Raw genomic sequence first — 19,062 nt, 5'->3', positions numbered from 1 at the left:
ATAAAATGAACTGTAGATGGCAAACTCCATCCGATATGCACTGTCTGGACAAATACCTGGATCAGAACACAGTTATCTGTCAGGTCTCACACATCTCTGAATTTGGCGATGCAATTCTTGGCTCATAAATACCCCAAAAGCATATACAACATCAGGTGTTGTTGTTGTTGTTTAGTCGTTTAGTCGTGTCCGACTCTTCATGACCCCATGGACCAGAGCACACCAGGCAATCCTGTCTTCCACTGCCTCCCACAATTTGGACATCAGGTGTAGGCAGTGCTATTTTTCTAGAAAAAGAGGTGCCGGAACTCACCATGAATATCTCCCTTGTTCTCTTATAATAGCAATGGCGCCCACCTGAGAGGTGCCAGAACTGAGTTCCAGTGAGTTCTAGCAGGAAAAAAGCCCTGGGTGAATGTAACGAGCAGGTGGATGTGACTTGGCCAAAACAACCTGGTCTGCCTAATTAGGCATCCCCACCCTTGGAGTTTGGCAAATCTAAACAAATGTAGTATAAACACCAACAACTGGGACTGCGAGCACTCCAATTGGAGAACAGCCTTTACCAAAGGTGTCATGGACTTTGAAGACGCTTGAACTCAGGATAAAAGGGAGAAACGTGCTAAGAGGAAGGCACAGTTGGCAAACCCTCACCGTGATCAACTCCTGCCCGGAAACCAATGTCCCCACTGTGGAAGGATGTGTGGATTCAGTACTGGCCTCCACAGTCACTTACGGACTCATTGTTAAAACCGTGTTTATGGAAGACAACCTTACTCAATTATGAGTGATTGCCAAGGAAGACGAAAGAAGAAGACCCTTGGAGTTAAAATGGAGACGTATGTGCACTGCCCAGAGCTTCTTGGATAAGAGCATAGACAGCGTGCAGACACCTACCTTGATCTGTCCCTTCTTGTTCTGGATCAGAGTAAGTGTGGTGCCATAGACTTCCACAGAGACCATCTTGGTGACCGAGACTTTTCTGCTCCCCCAGGCCTCATTTTCTTCAGTGATGGTGAAAGCCTTCAAGTTCTTCTTGTCTGTGATGGCAGCCTTAGCAAGGACATAGGTGCAGGTGCCCTGGAGGTTGAAGTGTACTCCATCGAAGGAGATGTAATGGGGATCGCCAGAGACTGAGCAAGTGGCTGAGCCAACTGGGTGGCATTTATGGACGCCGTCCACTGCCCTACACTCCTCACCAGGGCCACATGAGGTTTCCTTGCAGGCAACCGCTCCACCAGCCTGGCACACACACTCCACATTGCACTTGCTGGTTGGGTAGAAGGTTTGCCCAGCTGTATAGTACCGCTCCTGGTAGACGCAGCCACACTGAGACATGGGGACGCAACGGTCGCCGCTGAGCACAAAGCCTTCATCACAGACACATCCTTCTGCACAGTGTGCTGAGCAAGGCAGAGGGGAGTAGAGGCTGCTGCAGGTCTGTTGGCAGCTCCTGGCACAGAGCTCATAGTGGCTGTTTTGGGGACAGACCGGCTCTGGAATGGGAGGGTTAGGAAATGCATTTCCCATCAATATCATGAACTCTTCTATTTCCGTTACTACACAGGAGACTAACATAAACCCAGGCTGTTGTGACAGTGTTGTTCCCCCTGTTTCCAATGTTCGGTGTGTGAGTGCTGTTGCTTATGTAGCCAAAGCTGCATCACCCACCCATACAGGAAAGGGAGATGTCAGCAGGCTCAGGAGAACCTTAAGGGGCAACCCACCTGCCCTAAACAGCCCAATGGAGACAGAGCACGCTCAGGGGGCCACAGATTATTGGCTGTCTGTTGCAGATGTGGAAAACTGTGAGAGAGTGAAGAGGGAATGGAAGGGTTGGAACCAGGGCTGAGGGCTGTCTCAGCAGGCAGATGCTGGGAGGTGGAGAGGAATGAGACATGGGAGGAAAGAGCAATGTGTAGGGACAGGGAAATCTGCCAATTCTGGTTTCTCATTATTCCAATGTTAAACCCAGTTCTCCATATTTCCACATCAGTTTGCACCCCCCCACCTAAAAAACAATGTTCCCACAAACATTCTTCAGCATTTTAGAGCAACTTTCTCCTTACGTATGTTAACACAACTTCCCCTTTTATAGCGTCTTTTTCCACTGTGTTATTGTCATTGATATATTCATTTGTTATCCTTTACCCTACCTAATATATGCATTTTTGGAGCACATTTACTTGGCTGGAGAAATGCATTGTGGAATTTGGAAAAGTGTAGGGGTGGCTGCCTTTTGGTTCACCCATTGCTTTGGAAAGCGTGAATTGTGTAATTTCGCTGTCCGATGAGAACTGGATCAAATCTTTATCACTCCTATCCTTTATGCCATATAACTTGCCTTGCACCTTCTAAACTAACCCTATTCTACACAATCCAGCAATATTGAGGGGCCCAAGCTTAAAACAAAAACAAAAACTGCCCTAGGGACCTCCACCCTCTTCACAACTGGAGCAAACTGGATCATACTTACTCCAGAATATGTGGATCCTCCAGATATATATGGTCACCTGTATGGCTTGGCAGGCTGCAGTGTAAGCAGCAATGACATGGCCCAGCACAGCCTTCTGACCATTAAAGGTGCAGTAGTCAAAAACACAGTCCAGGAAAAACACCTCAGGGTCAATTCTGCCATGGCACTCCCTAAACGGGCCACTCTTGTCCACCAGGAGTCCACATTCTGCACTGACGCCTCGCTGGCGCTGGGCAATGCTTTCCAAGTCTGGGCACACCCTGGGGCTCACTTCTCTGCATCCCAGGGACTCGGCCACCTTCCAGCGCCGTCCCAAGGCTGTCGAACCTGAGGCTGCGTCACTGGATGCCAAGTCGTCTTGTTTGTTGCTGTTGAAGTTGCCACAGAGACCACCGAGGGCCCCTTCGTAGGACTTTGGCACAGTGACCGTGAGGCGGCTTTGCCAGTCAGAGTTGATGGTGAGGCCAAAATCTGTTTGGATCACAACATCCCAGCCCTTCTGATAGATGAGGACTTGGTCCAGGCCCATCCTGTAGGGCAAGTTGGTCAGCAAACCATTCACCTGGGAGGAGAGATAAAGTGGGAAGGGTGAGTGGGGAAGATCATGCTCAAAATCTGGTGCTATGGCTTTGAGCTATGCCAAACGATGGCTTAGCAAAGACATTTTTGGTGTGTAAAATTTGTGTGTGATGGCCGACATGTGGGTTCTTTTGGACCCAGAAGAAGGCAGAACGAGGGTGGAACGGAGGGTGGAAGAGGGTGGAATGGGGACGGGGCACACGCATATGTGCTCCATAGATGTGTGCAGGCTTTTAACAGACTCGCTCACCAAAGGAGGCCTCATTTAGACTCACCAGAACTCTTCCACGATGAGCCCAGCTGACTGTTATCTCCAGGCCATAGATTTGAACCTTGACCAGTTTGTTGAGGGATGCAGACCAGCTGCCCTGGCCCGAGTTCTGGACTAAGACTTGGAAATCCACCAAGTCGTTGCGCTTCTGGCTGAGTCCTGCAAATGTGTAGAGGCAGGTGCCCTGGAAGTTAAAACTCTGACCGTCAAAACCATGGTAATGAGAGTAACCAGCTGCAGAGCAGGTGGCATAGCCAGTTGGGTAGCAGTTCTGGAGGCCATTCTCCACCCTGCACTGCTCCCCAGCCTTGCAGCTGGCAGGCTGGCATTTCATCTGCTTGCTCTGCGGGTCACAGACGCAGCGCTTTCTGCATGTGCTGTCTCCCCAGAACTGCTCGCCGGGGGAAAAGAGCTTCCCTTCGAAGGCACAACCGCAAGCTGCCTTGGGGATACACTTCCCAGCTTCCAGCACAAAACCCTCGTTGCACTGACAAGTTTCCACGCAGCGTGATGAAGAGCAGTTGGAAGGAAGAGCTTGGTCATTGCAAGTGGCCGGGCAGGCTGAGCCGCAGAGCTTGTACTGGCTGTTCTCAGGGCAGGAGAGCACTGCAAAAGAGAGAGACAGAGAAGAATAAGGGCACAATTATCCACAATCCCTTTCTTTTTCATTGGGATTTATTATCAGAGAGATTGCACACCCATTACTGCCAGCACCAATGGTAAGACAGCCTTTAGGTAGACTGAGATGGATGCCCTAAGCTGCTGGGGCTGGGTGTTGTGAAATAGAGGCAAATTGTTTGTTATTTAATTTACAGTGTTATTTAATTCAGTTGCCTCCTGTGTTTTATTTGTTTGAGCAATGTATAAGTGTTTTGAATTTTGGGGAAGGAAAGCATTATGAGAATCACCATTTTTTTCTTCTGGGAAACAGGCAATTTGCAGTGCCCACAACAGTTTCTTATATTTCCAAATGTGATCCTGGGCCCAAAGGAGCTTGGGGACCCCGGTCATAAGCAATTAATTCTACTCACAGCAGCCCGTGAGTCTTCTCCAGTCCAACAGGGTTACGCCTTCCCTCTGGCAGGCATCGGCATAGCTCTGCAGTGCTTGGCACAAAGTCTCTCGGTGGCCTTCGTAGATATAGAGGTCATAGGCACAGTTTTCCACAAAGATTTCAGGGTCAACGACAGAGTGGCACTGGCTGAACGGGCCGCCCTCCCGTTTGCTGATCCAGCCACAGGAAGTCTCCACTTTGTATTTGATGAGCACCTCCAAGGTGACCTTCTTGCATTCTCCATGACAGTCATCCCAGCAGAGCATGTTGCCATCTTCTACTTTCCAGCTCTTCCCAAACTCCACAGGGCTGGGGGCCAAGGACCCAGCCGAGGTCTTGAAGTCATCAGTAGGGTCACCATTGTAGTTACCGCACAAGCCGCAAACGTTCTCAAAGAAGCTGCTGGGAATCCTCACCCAGAGGCGGTTGTTCCAGTCATAGGAAACCTTCAGTGAGAAGTCGGTCTCGATGGAGACAGAGGTCCCGCTCTGGTATAGACGCAGTTTCCCCTCTTGCAGGGAGATGGGCAGCCGGGAGCGTTGGTTATTCACCTGGCACAGAATATGTTACTGTTAGATATGCATTATGGAAGCCCCTAGTGTAGGGTAAGGATAGAGTTGGGAGTTGTTCCAACTACCTCCTGTGAAACAAGACTAGCCACACCCAGTGTGGCACCCAACCTATGCAATCCAAGTCATGCTGTGCAGCAAAAAGCTATTTAAAATAGAACTACACATGCCCATTCAGAAATATCAGGAGGGATAGTCCTAATAGGATGCTCAGTCCTCAGGGTAATTAGCACATGCAAAAGTGACACAGAATGGAAGTTGACTGACCCATTCATCCCTAGCCTGATATGGGCCCTGGTTCATACAGTTAAGACAATGGAATGCTATTGTTCTTACCCTGACTATGCCATACTCCTTTCTGGCCACGCTTATGTGGTATCCATGGACCTGGACCGTCACAAACCCTATGAAGGACACGCTCCGTCTGCCTTGGTTCTCATTTTTGGCTGTGATGTGGAAAGCAGGGAGTGTCGTGTCTGATCCGCAGGTCTTGGCCAGTGTGTAGGTGCAGGTGCCCATGAAGTTGTATTTCTGCTTGTCAAAAGTACGGTAATGGGGGTCACCCAGAGACCAGCAGGTGGCAGTAGACTGCGCCACACATACAGGCTGTCCATTCCTGATCTGGCAAGTCTCCTTCTTCCGGCACTTGGTGGAACTGCAGGATGGTTGGGGGACAGGCTGAGAGGCTGGGAAGAACAGAGGAGGGGTTAGTATAACAGTGGGGAAGAGAGAAAGAGAATGGGCACAAGGAGAGAGAGAGAGGGGGGGGGAGAGGTCGAATGGGTGGCCTTCGACACAATCAGAGCAACAGATTGAGGGATGGAGGAAGCCAACCTTTTCCCCTGTATAGCCCAACACATCCAACAAGTTAAATGATAAAGTTCTGATAGCAATACTTAAGCTGTCCTCCCATTGTCTGACCTTCTCCATGTACACGCCAAACACTTGGAGATGAAGGTTGGTGGGTCCATGCCAATGTTTCAGGCCCTCAACATCATGCATGCTGCTAGCTAAATCCTCTAGATGTGCACATGCTCAAGGCAACATCTGCAAGGGGCTGCCTACCTAGGCATGCACAGCTATATAGGCACTGCACACAGCAAAGGCTCTTGCACTTGGGGCTATAGGGCAAAGACCTCCCAAGGAGAATTTCAAGGAATTTTTTAAAAAAGATTTCCCCCCAAAATCTCAAAGCTACACACGCTTTCTTGCCTTGCACACATTTTCTACTAACATTTGAATTTAGAGAAGCTCCTGGTGACATTTCTGTCCATCTTCTCTTATCTGGCCAGTGCTCTGCAGTCCAAATGTGTTGCTATGGCAAGAGGTCCCTCCCATGTGTTTCCAGGCAGAAAAGCCACGAGAGAGTTGCATATTACTAAGACTGTCAGCTACTCAGTCCTGATTGCACACTCTCTCTCCTTGTCATGTGGGCAATCCAGGAAGACTACGTAGGACTGGGGTGGGGGGAGGGGGAGGGAGAAACTGCTATGGCAGATGATCCACTGACCATCAGTGTTGACAGTACTGAGCTAGGTAGACCAGTGGTCTGACTCAGTATAAGGAACAGACTTTGGAAGGTGGTGACCTCTCCTACATGCAAGGTTTTTAAACAGAGGTTGTATGGCCATCTGTCACGCATGCCTTAGTTGAGATTCCTGCATTGCAGGGGGTTGGACTAGGTGATACTTCCAGCTCTACAAATCTATGATTCTAAGGCAGGTCCTATATTCCTATGTTCCCATGAACTGGAGACTATCTTTGTATCCAACCCTTTCTCCAAGAAACTATGCACAAGGAAGGAAGCCCAATTTATTTCCTCAAGAGCCCTGTGAGGTTGGTTACACTGAAAGTGAGAGATTGGCCCAAGATCATGAATTGAGTTCCATTGCTATGCAGGGATTCGGACCCTGCAGTGCTGATCATCCTTTGCTCAATGGAAATTCAGCACCTTGATCTCCCACCTTAACAAGCCCCACAACTCACCACGATGGCAGAGTGCCAATGCACCATAGGCATTCCTGCTGGCAATGCCAAAACTTAGCAGGGCAAAGGGGATGCTGGGATGTGTCATAGAATGGGTGCTTTCTTTGTTCCCCAGACTGTACTCGCTCCAGGAGTATTCTGTTCCTGGAATCTGTCTCCAAGAGGTGCCACTCAATGCACGACCATCCATGGTGATCCCAGAAGCAGCAGCGGTCTTAGCAACAATGAACGCAGAATTGTCAAAGTCCTCCAGGCCCCCAAGGGTGTAAGATGTGCAGTAGCTGAACACGTCAGGGATACTAAGGAGGAAGGGGTCGAAGGTCAGGCCAGAATGGGTACCACCGGTACAAAAGAAGAAGACCTGGATGCCCACGTTGGCTGTGATGTAAATGGGACCCGAACGTGAGACTTTCAGCTGAAGCACCTGCCCGGCCACAAGGTTGTAGTTCGTATGGATCCCACCAGAGACACAGGTGACTGTGGTGGGCTGGGACGCCACTATGTACGCAAGGTCATACTTTGTCTGGAAAGAGAGTGGGAGGAGAAAGAAGGCCCGGCCCCAGCTAGACACTGGCAGAAGCTGCTCCACAACATGGTTGCAATTTGTGTTCATATTGGCGCAAGTGTGCCCACTCAGCACTGCCACTGGCCGTGCTGATCTTACAAGGGTTCCAGAGAGGTCTTGGCGGCTCTGGAGCTGGATGGCTTCATAGGGAGAAAGGACGACATTCAGCTTGCTGCCTGCTGGGTAGATGCGCCCCTGGAATCTCACACTGCCCTTGAGATAGAGCTCCACCGCAGTAAGGTCCTGCCATGCAATGATGGAGAACTCCTTGTATGAATTGGACAGCTCTCCAGGAGGTGTGAGGATGTAGTATTCAGTGCCCAGGCTATGGACTGGGTAGATCACAGTGGTGTCAGCTGTATTCTTCTTGGAGTTGAGGGCCAACACAGAGATGTCTTGGTTAGCTTTCACCACAACGGTGTAGCAGAATTTAGCTGTGCCGGCCATCTCCACATAAGCTGGTATCTTCACCTTTGCAGTCTGACCCTGGGCAAGGGGGAATTGGCTGCGGAACTTAGATTTGTAGACTGAGATGGTGACGGTGGTAGAAGGTGAGTAGCCGGAAATGTAGAGCTGGAACTGAGCTTCAGAGTAGTCCAGCTTATGGTTTTGCAGGAAGGCTGTGATGAACTCCCGGCCAGTGGGCATTACAGCATGGAAGCCTGGAAGAAAAGAAAGAAAAGTAACCATGCTCTTCCACTGTCCTTCTGCAACCCAGAAAGCACTTTGGGGGGGCTGTAATCTTGTGTGTTTTTAGGCACCTCATGAGATTTGGGGAGCTAGGAGTGGGTCACCTGACTTGCCCAAGAGCACATCCCAGAAGACATACCTCTGGGTTTGGATCTCCAAAGGTTGGACAATATGATGTCTGGGTATTATGACAGGGTCTATAAAATCCCCCCACCAAAATATCTGACAGTGGGAAATAAATATTTTGTTTTTCCTTTATTTGAACAAGGACTTTATGGGAAGGCAGTAAAAGAATCCAAATACCCAAGTAATGCCTGCAAATCTTGACAATGTGCCCTACCAAAGGGTTAGCCCATCAAAACATTTCTTTACACACCCCAGAAATAAGAATACTTATTACATTATCTAACAGAGTACCCCCATGTCAGACGTTTCCAACTTCCCAGTGAAATAGGCATTTTTGGAAATTTGAGAAAGTGCCATGGGCGCCCCTCACAAAATGGATGTCAAAAGGGTGGCATAACACAAAATGGATCTAGAAGAGCAGAAAAAGAGACAGGACCACAAAAGATTGGAGGGGGAGGCAGTGACATCAGCCCCACAGAGAGACATTCTTTGCCGCTTCCCTCTGTTCAGCAGGGAAAAGATGGCGAGTGTCCAGTCCTCACACCCAACAAAATGTGGGCATGCCTAAGGGGTTGTGTTCAAAGCAGGAGAGGCTAAGCCAGAGCAAACAGGAACTGATTGAGAAAAGCAAACACTTCTCTCATGCATTGTGGATATTTGAGGTGGCATAGACAGAGGTCATGTGTGCCAGAGAAGATACTGGCAGACCCATGAGCCCCTGGCTCATGCGGAATATCTGGGCTTCTCATACATGTGTAGTTAGCTCTTTTTCAAAAGGCTTCATTATGGCCCTCAGCTGTTTTGCTGGGAAAAGGGAGACTGAATCCAGACTTGCCTCGCTGCCCCCTAACGACCTGCTTGCTGGATTTCATTGATTATCTACTGCTACTGCTACTGCTGCTACTGATACTTCAGGCATCTCTTTAACTTTAAATGAGGCTGAGGTGGAATCTACACACATATAAATAATGTGAAAATGCTTTAAAAAAATGTTTTGAAAAATATATTGAATTTGCCATAACTCACCATTGCCATCTAGTGCCACCATTGTATAATGTGCCTTACAACACATTTAAAACGTTTTATTTGCAGCTGTATAGCTGAGTCCTATCAGACTAATGATCCCTTCAAATAGGGGACTCTTTCAAAGGGAGGGCTTTCCTCTAGGCTGTTCCTTCAGTAAGGGGTCCTGCCTCTGTCAATTAGGGCCTACCTGGAATCCTGTGTAGACATATCCTCTGCTTTCTGAAACTTCAAACTGACACTCTCTTCTATAATAATATCTCATACTTTCCACTGGCTAGTGGAAACTTGCTCTTTTTTAACTTTCAACTTACTCTTTTTTAAAAAAGAAAAGAGTAGCAGGGAGGAATAATTAAATTCTCGGGGTCCCAGATTTTGCTCAGGAATAGTACATTCGATTCTGACTCTGTTTATTCACACCCTCATATTCAGCATCCTTGCATGCACACAGGCAGTGCTGGATTTACATATAAGCTAAACAAGCTATAGCTTAGGGCCCAACTCTCTTGGGGACCCCCAAAAAATTTAAAGGAAAAAAACTGGATGTACATTTCCAAAATATAAGATACAAAACAAATAAAATAAAACCTACATTCAGCAACAGTGTTTTGTGTTGTGTAGGCTCCTATGATGTAAGTAATGGGCCCCGCCTGCTACCTGCTCCCTAAAATATCACTGGTTTGCTCATTTCTATATATAGGGTGTCTACATTCTGCATGGACTGGTTGCATGGCAAAATGTGCAAATGACTTTAGATACCTATTAGGTCCATAAATTACTATATAGCATATATTCAACAACAAAAACAAGAAGTGTGCATGCACACGAAAGCTCATAACTAGAACTAACTTAGTTGGTCTTTAAGGTGCTACTGGAAGGAATTTTTTTATTTTGTTTTGACAAAAAAACAGTGACCATTTGTTGTTGACAAAGGACAGCTGGACATATAAAGGTCCCCATTACCTTCAGCAGCTTAGGGCCTCATCAAACCTAAATCCAGCCCTGCACACAGGTACACATATCACTACACACTGAAGTGTCTTGGCCCGTCTAGTCTTATTATCTACCCTGGCTTGCAGAAGCCCACAAATGTCTCAGGCAGGGTAGGGGTGAAGACACTCTTAGCCCCATGATCCTTTAAAGTGGTGATTCCTACTCCAGGTGGGCTCACAAAACAAGTAGAATTCACTGCATATCACCTGAAAGATGTTCATCCTAGTACATGATTTGAGGGTCTGCCTAGATTTTGCAATCACTAAGCCCACAACCATCCCATATCCAAAGCCTGTACTCCTGACAATTCACTTAATTTGTGGCAAACCTCATCAGAGGCATGGATACATTGCCTATAGATCTCCCCAACTATGTGACTCTTATCACTACCAATTGTTATCTGGTCACATGGCTGAATTGTGGGTTGCCCATGCAGTCCTCCTATTTGCAGACCTTCGTCCTTGGACGATTTCCTAGTCACACCACCCAAGTCTCTACTCACCACCGAGGAGGGTGAGCCCCACAGCGATTGGCAGCAGCATCCTCATTCCCATGGCTGCAAAACAAGAAGAGAAGAAAGAGGAATGGCATTTTGGTGATCAACCTTATGGTGCAAGTGCCTCAAAGAGTAGGGACCAAACTAAAGCTAAAGGTAAATATGTGAATGTATTGTTTCCTCTTTTTTTCTTTACTGGCATACCGTATGATATTCATTCCACATCTGTAACGAGTCAACCTTTCAACATAGCATCATTTATGCTTTGGAGCTCCCTGTCTATTAACATTATGCACCTCGGTTTACAGACGCTTCAGGTTACAGGCGCTTCAGATTTACAGACTCCGCTAACACAAAAATAGTACCTCAGGTTAAGAACTTTGCTTCAGGATGAGAACAGAAATTGCACAGCGGCAGTGGGAGGCCCCATTAGCTAAAGTGGTACCTCAGGTTAAGAACAGTTTCAGATTAAAAATGGACCTCCAGAATGAATTAAGTTCTTAACCCGAGGTACCACTGTACTGTTTTAGATGCCTACTGAAAGCTTATTTTTGTACCAATTTTTGCTTTTGTTTACTGATGTTATCTGTGTTTTCTCTTTTTTGTGTATACTCAGGTGGGTTTTTTTTTTTAAGGTTTTGTGAATCTTAGCTGTGTTCTGTTGATAATTTTACTGATAATTTTTGCTTAGAGAGTTTTGTGATTTAGTGGTCTACAAATCTTTCTGAATAAATAAATATGTCAAACCCTCCTTTCAGAAATACTGCATCTATCTATTAAGGCTGTCTCATTTTATAGGATTAAACGGTTAGGAACAAATGGAATAAAAAGTCTTTGATGGATGAATCACTTTATTTTATTTTATTTTAAAAATTACTATATCATTAAAAATAACAAGAGTGGGTATTAAGCAGGCACTCCCAATTCTCTCTTGCGAAGCACAGAGTGCTTTTTCTAAGATGATGCTTGCTGTGAAGTATATTTTTCCTCTAAAAACAAAATATGTTTCCCCCATTTACTTTATTTGCAAATCTATTAAGATATAATTTTGAATATAGCCTGCATACGGACTTCTGAAACCAGATAGCACACAATCAAAGTGGACTTATCCATTTCCTCACACTCCTCCCATGTTCATTTCACAGGTGTCTAACGAGAAAAGTCCACTTACCTGCTGGGAAGCTCCTAATTCTCTCGGTGACAAGATTGCCACATTTATACTGGAGGGAGTCCCCAGCACATTAAGGTAGCATATACGGAGGTGTGGGATAGGTTGAGTCATTGCTTCCTGGAGGAGGGACAATAAGCTCAGATTTGGGTCAATGCACATGGAATTCTCCTTACCACGAAAGTGTTTACGTGTTTAAGTTTGGATTACTTAAAGAATCATGAGTTGGAGTGCTTGGGGCATTGTGGTTTACTCAGCGCAGTGTGCTTAGGGCCCAAGAGAGGCTTTCTGGAGAAAATCTCAAATTTCTTCCCAACAGTACTAAAAGGGCATGTAGTACATCCTCTTTTGCAGATGCATCCTGTAGATGTTTACTCAGAAGTAATCCCCACCAGTGGAAGCTGATTGATTAGGACAAATGCCTCACCACTGCCCAACCAACCTCTTATACAGTGGTACCTCTGGTTAAGAACTTAATTCATTCCGGAGGTTTGTTCTTAACCTGAAACTGTTCTTAACCTGAAGCACCACTTTAGCTAATGGGGCCTCACGCTGCTGCGGCCGCTGTGCCGCCGCCGTGCTATTTCTGTTCTCATCCTGAAGCAAAGTTCTTAACCCGAGGTACTATTTCTGGATTAGCGGAGTCTGTAACCTGAAGCGTCTTTAACCTGAGGTACCACTGTACTAAGAACTAGCTGGCACTTTGCTTCCAAGCCCAATTCAAGGTGCTATTGCTACTCTTCAAAGCCCTACATCATTTAGGCCCCAAAAATCTGAAAGACCACCTCCTTTCCTACAGATCCTCTCTGGGTCTATTAAGATCAACAGAGGAGCCCCTCTTGGTAGTTCCACCTTCCACATAGGCTTTGTAATGGTGGCCTGGCAGGGGACATTCTCTGCGGTTGTGGAACTCCCTCCCACAGAGATATGCCTGGCTTCTTCATTACAGCTTTTGGTGAATGCAGAAGACATCCCTCTTAACCCCGGTCTTTTGACACCTGAGATATGCGCTTTCCGGGTTCACCCTATCTCTGTGGCTGTACTCTGTTGCAGCTGTTTTTAATTCTGAATTTTAAATTGTTGTTACCTGCCCTGGGACCTGCTGGTGAAGGGTAGATAATAAATGGATTTAATGATAATGACCACCACAGTGTGCCCTTAGCCAGCCCCCTCCTGCCTGCCTTACATGCTACCAGTCTAGGGGGTAAAACTTCCTGCTTGTTTCCACCACTACTATTTCTTCTTCTTCTTCTTCTTCTTCTTCTTCTTCTTCTTCTTCTTCTTCTTCTTCTTCTTCTTCTTCTTCTTCTTCTTCCTCTTCCTCTTCCTCTTCCTCTTCTTCTTCTTCTTCTTCTTCTTCTTCTTCTTCTTCTCCTCCTCCTCCTCCTCCTCCTCCTCCTCCTTCTTCTTATCACTTGTAGCTGAGTTAGATTGTCTTCCATGAATATGGTCTTGACAGTGTGTCTGTAGGTACCAACAAACTGAAACTGACACGGGTACAAATAGAAGAAGATGCTTTTACCCCGGTATGGTTACCCTTTATCACATACACAGCCCAACAAGACAACAACAAGAACCCAACAACAGCATATGAATCAATCTGGCAAATACACACACACACACACACACACACACACACACACACACCACTCACACACAAAAACAAAGCTCACTACAACAAACCAAAGACAACCAACCAAACCCAAGGCCACCCCCAAGGAAATACAACAAGTGAATAGTAAGAGAACACACACAACTGACGCTGACACAAAACCCCACACATACACTAAGTAGATGAATTGTAGTATTGCCACCCCACCCCACCCCACTCCCCATTCCCCCTCCCCATCTTCTTCCTAACCTAACATTGTATGTAACACTAATGTCTCACAACAAATGAAACTGACCTGTAGAAAACGCAGCTTGGAAAAAGAGACAATGCATGTATTTTTGTAAATTAAGAAATCTTTAATAAAAATTATTTTTTAAAAACAAGTGTGACTGTAGGTGTTTATGGAGGACAATTCTGGATCTGCACCTCCTTCTGCAGTGGGGACATAGGTTGATCAAGGTGAGGATTTGCCCAGCATGCCTTCCTCTTAGCTTAGCTTAAAGGATCTTCCTTTATTAACATCTCCAGCCTTCATTTTTTGCTCTCACACCACACGCCCCTGTCTTCACTACTCAATGCTACCGCACCTCTTACTCTAACATTTCTTGGAACCCCCTCCTTAAAAGAGTTTGCTGAGCCCTTTGGTCAATATTTGTTGCCTCCTTTCACATGGGAGGGGATGGGAATGTATTTCGGCAGTCATGGCTCCTTAACCCTCTGTTGACTTAAGTCATGTCAGTCAAGAGGATTAAGAGCTCATGCCACCCACTGGAACTCACCCACTGCAAATGTTTTCTGTTATCTGATGCCTTGTGTTGCATGTTACACCGAGGGCCTTGGCCAGGGGTGGCCAACTCAGTCATCCAACCAATGACATTTGTGGGGACATAGAGGCCACCTTCATAATTCTGTAAGCCAACCTAGCACTTACAGACTAATGGGCCATTTCCCATGAGATTCCATTAGTTTCACGTAGCGCTTGAGGACAAATGGAGCACACAGAATGTGACTGTTTTGCTGCAGTAGATGCAAGAATCCAACAGAACTTTGCTGTGACCATCTGTGCAGAGCACAAACTTGAGGGTTTAAAGTGACTATTGTGGGCTGTGACATCACGAAATGCTCAGGATGACAGGCATCACTCTTTACTTGTGAGCAAACAAACTCAAGATCCTGGATTGTGCACCCGGTACAAAAACAGAGCTGCTGAATGAAACCTTATCTCTGCATCGACTTTTTCTCCAGTGAAGTCAGATACCACAGATGAAAAAGATGACATTATGTCAAAGGAAACTGTTTGCAAAAACATCTACACTGGGAGAAATGTACACGTAGATGCTGACAACTTTCAAAAGGACTATTTTATTTTATTTTTTAAAAAAGGGAACTAATGTGGGAATGCACAAACTGACTTTAATATTTTTAAAATGTGTAATTGCCGGGCTCATCCTAGGGTTGCCATACATCTGGAATTTCCCGGAAATAGCCGGAATACTGGTAACCCATGTCAACAGTGTCGTTTTCGGCGATTAAAAAAAAACATAGCTCAAAAATGTCTTTTTTGCGATTAAGCCAAAAAAGCTCAACAATCCTAGTTCATGCAAAACTACTCCTTTCCAGTGAGTTGAGTTTTTTTATTTTGTTTTGTTTAATCCATACTTTCTGGCTGAGCCATAGGATATTGTAAAATAAGCAAAACTGCATACGAAAGTATGTGCATTTGGGGAAATGTTGAAAAAAAATCATGTATATTAGACTTTTAAAAAGAACTACTGGTGCAGGAATGTAGCAAGCTGAATCTCAGACTGGAAAAAATGAGAACCTGAGACAAACAAATTAGTTCATGGTCCCACATACCCAGCATGAGTTGCAGATTTTGCTGGATTGAGCAACACAAGAGAATGAATGTGGAAGCCAGGCTTGCTTCTCACCCCTGTGTATTCAGGAAACTGCTGCTGCAATATATCTGAAATGACTCAAATTGGAGGGGAATTCATTTTATGCTTGGTGTTTCCTGCTTACATCTGGGTAACATGAAAAGCAATTTGCCTTAGGGGTATCACTTAGCACATTTATGAGCTGGTGCTATTGTGAACCACAGCACAGCAGGCCAGGGGTTGCCCCATGGGGTTGTAAGGATTGTGGATGTGTAAGAACAGCAAAATGGCACAGCAGCATTTTGGAACTGAACATGGCCGCAACTTTATTGATTACAGATGTAAGCAGGCATTGGCTATGTATCCTGAATTAGCCAATGCGCCTGCAGGATGATAATCCATCATAGTTGATCCTAGTGATAAGGAAGCCCCTCACAACACAAGTCATAATGAGGCAAAACCCGCCAGGTCACCATTTGAGGTGTTTCTGTGGCTTCAGGACATAACACTCGCCCTGGAGCCCTTTAACCCTGAAATTTTATCCTGAACCTGAATTTGATCCTTAGCTTTAGGCTAAGGATCCAACCCTATGCCTTTTCCCACCAAAAGTTGTGACAGTTGCTCCAAATAAGGCAAAGCCAAAATGAAACGAAACAAAAGCCCAGACAGGCTGAAATTCCTTTCTGGCCCCAACTACAGTGACCAAATAATTCCACAGCAAGGCCAAACATGTGCCCTGCCTCTTCCCTTTGGACAGAGCCACAGCATTCAGCGTGGGCAGGTGGGACATCCAGTTTGTGACTGCACTGCCCTATTGTAGCACAGCTGCCTTTGGTCTGTTACCTGGGCATAACAGACCCTGACAGGTCTGCTGCCAGAGCCCCACCACACCCCCAGGGCTGAGATTGGCCCGTTTGGCGGGCAATCCCACCAGCACCCACAGCTGCCACAATGACAGCCGGCCACACAGGACAACTATGTTACCCCTTGGCTCACCAGCACCCAAGCTGGGCCGCAACTGCTGCTGCCCTAGAAAAGCTAAGCCCTCTTTATTAGTGGAGCCACGCCAAATAGTTATTCCTCTGTTTACTTTCTCTCCATATGCCAAGAACCCTTATCTGTAACACAACACAAAGCAATTGCAGCCGCACAATCAGCACAAACTGCTTCCTGTTCTTTCCTGATTCATATGGTCACCACAAAGCTCCATTGCTGCAGGAAACATCTCATGGTCGGGGGTATAGCAAAAATGTCCCCTGTTGACCCATGGCTCTCTTTAAGAACCGGACTCCCCTTGTCTAAACCTCAGATAACTGAGTGTTCATGAAGGCTCAGAGACACTCACATCAACTGCCTGCTTCTGCTGCCTCTCGTGCTACCATGTTCCCCTTGCCTAACCCTCAGGGTGCTACCATGTTCCCCTTGCCTAACCCTCATGACACAGAGACATAGAGACAGAGAATCATAGAGTTGGAAGGAAACACGAGGGTCATTTTGTCCAAGCCCCTCCAATGCAGGAATCTTTTGCTCAACATCTTTTGCTCAAGCCCACGACCCTGAGATTAAGAGTCTGGCATGAGCACCTGACATCCCTCGGGATGCAACCATGTTTTAGCTAACAGTGTCAGCCAATTACACTGATTAGTGAAAGCTGAACCATTTGTATCCTGTGTACCCCTTTGGACATTTTATTTGGTAATGTATCTCTTATTGTGTAATAACCGTTTATAGAATGTTCAAGTATATCATCTCATTTATTGTATTTGAATGTACTTGGTTTTATTTGGTATTATTATCAGCTGAGGAAGAACATTTGAAACAGTCGGTTATCCTGGAAGGACTGTCCTGCTGCTGTTTTTGGAGCACCAACATCCTTCAACTTATTTCCCTGCAAAACACTGCATAAGTTGTGCTTTGTCTGACTTTACACTTACCTTGGAAGGCATGTTGCCTCAAGCTTGAGTGATTCTTTGTGATGTTATACTAACCAAACAATCCCTTACTTTGGGACATTGTCTTAACTTATATTAGTTGGTGTCATCATGTATATATTGTAGGCTATCTGATGTAAATTAAGATACAATTCAGTAGTGATATAGAAGTGTTGTACAGTGGTATCTCAAGTTACAGACGCTTTAGGTTACAGACTCCACTAATCCAGAAAAAGTACCTCAGGTTAAGAACTTACCTTCAGGATGAGAACAGAAATTGAGCAGCGGCGGTGCAGCGGCAGCAGGAGGCTCCATTAGCTAAAGTGGTGCTTCAGGTTAAGAACAGTTTCAGGTTAAAAATGGACCTCCAGAACAAATTAAGTTCTTAACCTGAGGTACCACTGTAATCATATTAGCCTACCATGTTGCTTTGAGGTTGATAGATTACTCTGTTTGCAACACAGGGGATCTTTGTTGTTTATCCCTGGGGAACTGCCTGAGTTCTGCAAGGGCCCACCACCAATGCCTTCCCTGAGACCCCACTTTCTGCTCCCCCCAACCTGACAGGGGCTCTGAGAACCACATTACAAAATTCGGAGAAGTGTGAATTTTGTAGGATGACTGTGTTTCGGTTGACATATTGTTTCAGAAAGTTCACATGAGATTTGCCTTTCAACATGAACTGAATCGGATTTCTCCCCCATCCCTATAAAGAACCCACAAAGGAAAAGCATGGTACTTGGAATCCAATGTCTGCTTGCATTACAGGGGAAGGGCTACAGCTCAGTGGTGGGTCCCCTGCCTTGCATGCAGAAGGTCTCAGGTTCGATCCCCAGAAACTCTTAATAATGCTCGGCAAGACCCTCATCTGAAATTCTGGAGAGCCACTGCTAGTCAGTGTAGACAAGGCGTGAGAATGTTTTCGTTATGTATCTCCACCCCTGCTGGTTGTCGAGTGCTTGGGAACCACAGCACAAGGGGCTTTCTCAGCCCTGCACTTGGCATTTGCAAAGCTGCTCATCACCTCAATGACCATCAGGTGATGGGTGTTGAAGTCAAGCCTACCAGCTGCAGGAATCGCTACCTTGAAGCGGGTTGCATTGAAATCACTGCTAAAACATAAGAAAAAAGGAACAAACAGGAGCTAACTGATTGTCCAGATTGTCCCTTTGTAGCCAAGTCAGTACATGCCCCACAGTTGAGATCCTAGATGGCTTCAGGTGTGGGGCAGGTGGGCGTGGTTTGTGAAAAACAGCCTCATGGGCCAAATTGGGACTCCTGCTGGGCCAAATTTGGCACATGGTGAGCCGTAGCTTCCCCACCCCTGGTGTAAACAATGCTGGGCCAAATGGTCTGATTCTGCAGTTCCCCTGGTTCCTAGGAGCACATCACTTGTTCTGCAAGCACAAGAACCTTTGCTTGCACATTGCTGGTTCATAGCATAAATGGACAATTTTGTTCCATGCCCATGTAACAAACAAATAAACAACACCTCCTGAACATGCGGAATGATGAATGAAATATATTTAATTTCCTGACCTAGGGACTTGTCCCGGAAGATCAGTTTTTGACTGGAATTTAAGCACTCACTACGAAGTCTCAGAGAGCCTATTATTCTGTGGTTTGTGGCTCTCAGCCAAAGCTCT

At 46.1% G+C, this 19,062-nt stretch overlaps 1 protein-coding gene across 1 annotated transcript in view; it reads right to left on the bottom strand.

The window, feature by feature from the left end:
• The window catches only part of LOC310850526 (IgGFc-binding protein-like), a gene marked incomplete at its 5' end in the record, with an annotated part of 37,976 nt that extends 20,545 nt beyond the window's left edge, over positions 1-17,431 (bottom strand). The window contains 9 exons of the mRNA XM_083752047.1: positions 898-1,496; positions 2,477-3,038; positions 3,331-3,932; positions 4,358-4,931; positions 5,286-5,635; positions 6,936-8,162; positions 10,835-10,888; positions 12,000-12,048; positions 17,420-17,431. Coding sequence (XP_083608173.1) covers positions 898-1,496; positions 2,477-3,038; positions 3,331-3,932; positions 4,358-4,931; positions 5,286-5,635; positions 6,936-8,162; positions 10,835-10,888; positions 12,000-12,048; positions 17,420-17,431 — 4,029 coding nt within the window. The remainder of the gene's footprint in view (positions 1-897; positions 1,497-2,476; positions 3,039-3,330; positions 3,933-4,357; positions 4,932-5,285; positions 5,636-6,935; positions 8,163-10,834; positions 10,889-11,999; positions 12,049-17,419) is intronic.
• Between the last annotated feature and the right edge of the window lie 1,631 nt (positions 17,432-19,062).

The sequence above is a fragment of the Podarcis gaigeae genome (assembly GCF_964106915.1).
Source record: "Podarcis gaigeae genome assembly, chromosome: 8".
NCBI lineage: Eukaryota > Metazoa > Chordata > Lepidosauria > Squamata > Lacertidae > Podarcis > Podarcis gaigeae.
The sequence above is the reverse complement of the archived record's forward strand: the minus strand, read 5'-3'. Positions and strand labels throughout refer to the sequence as shown.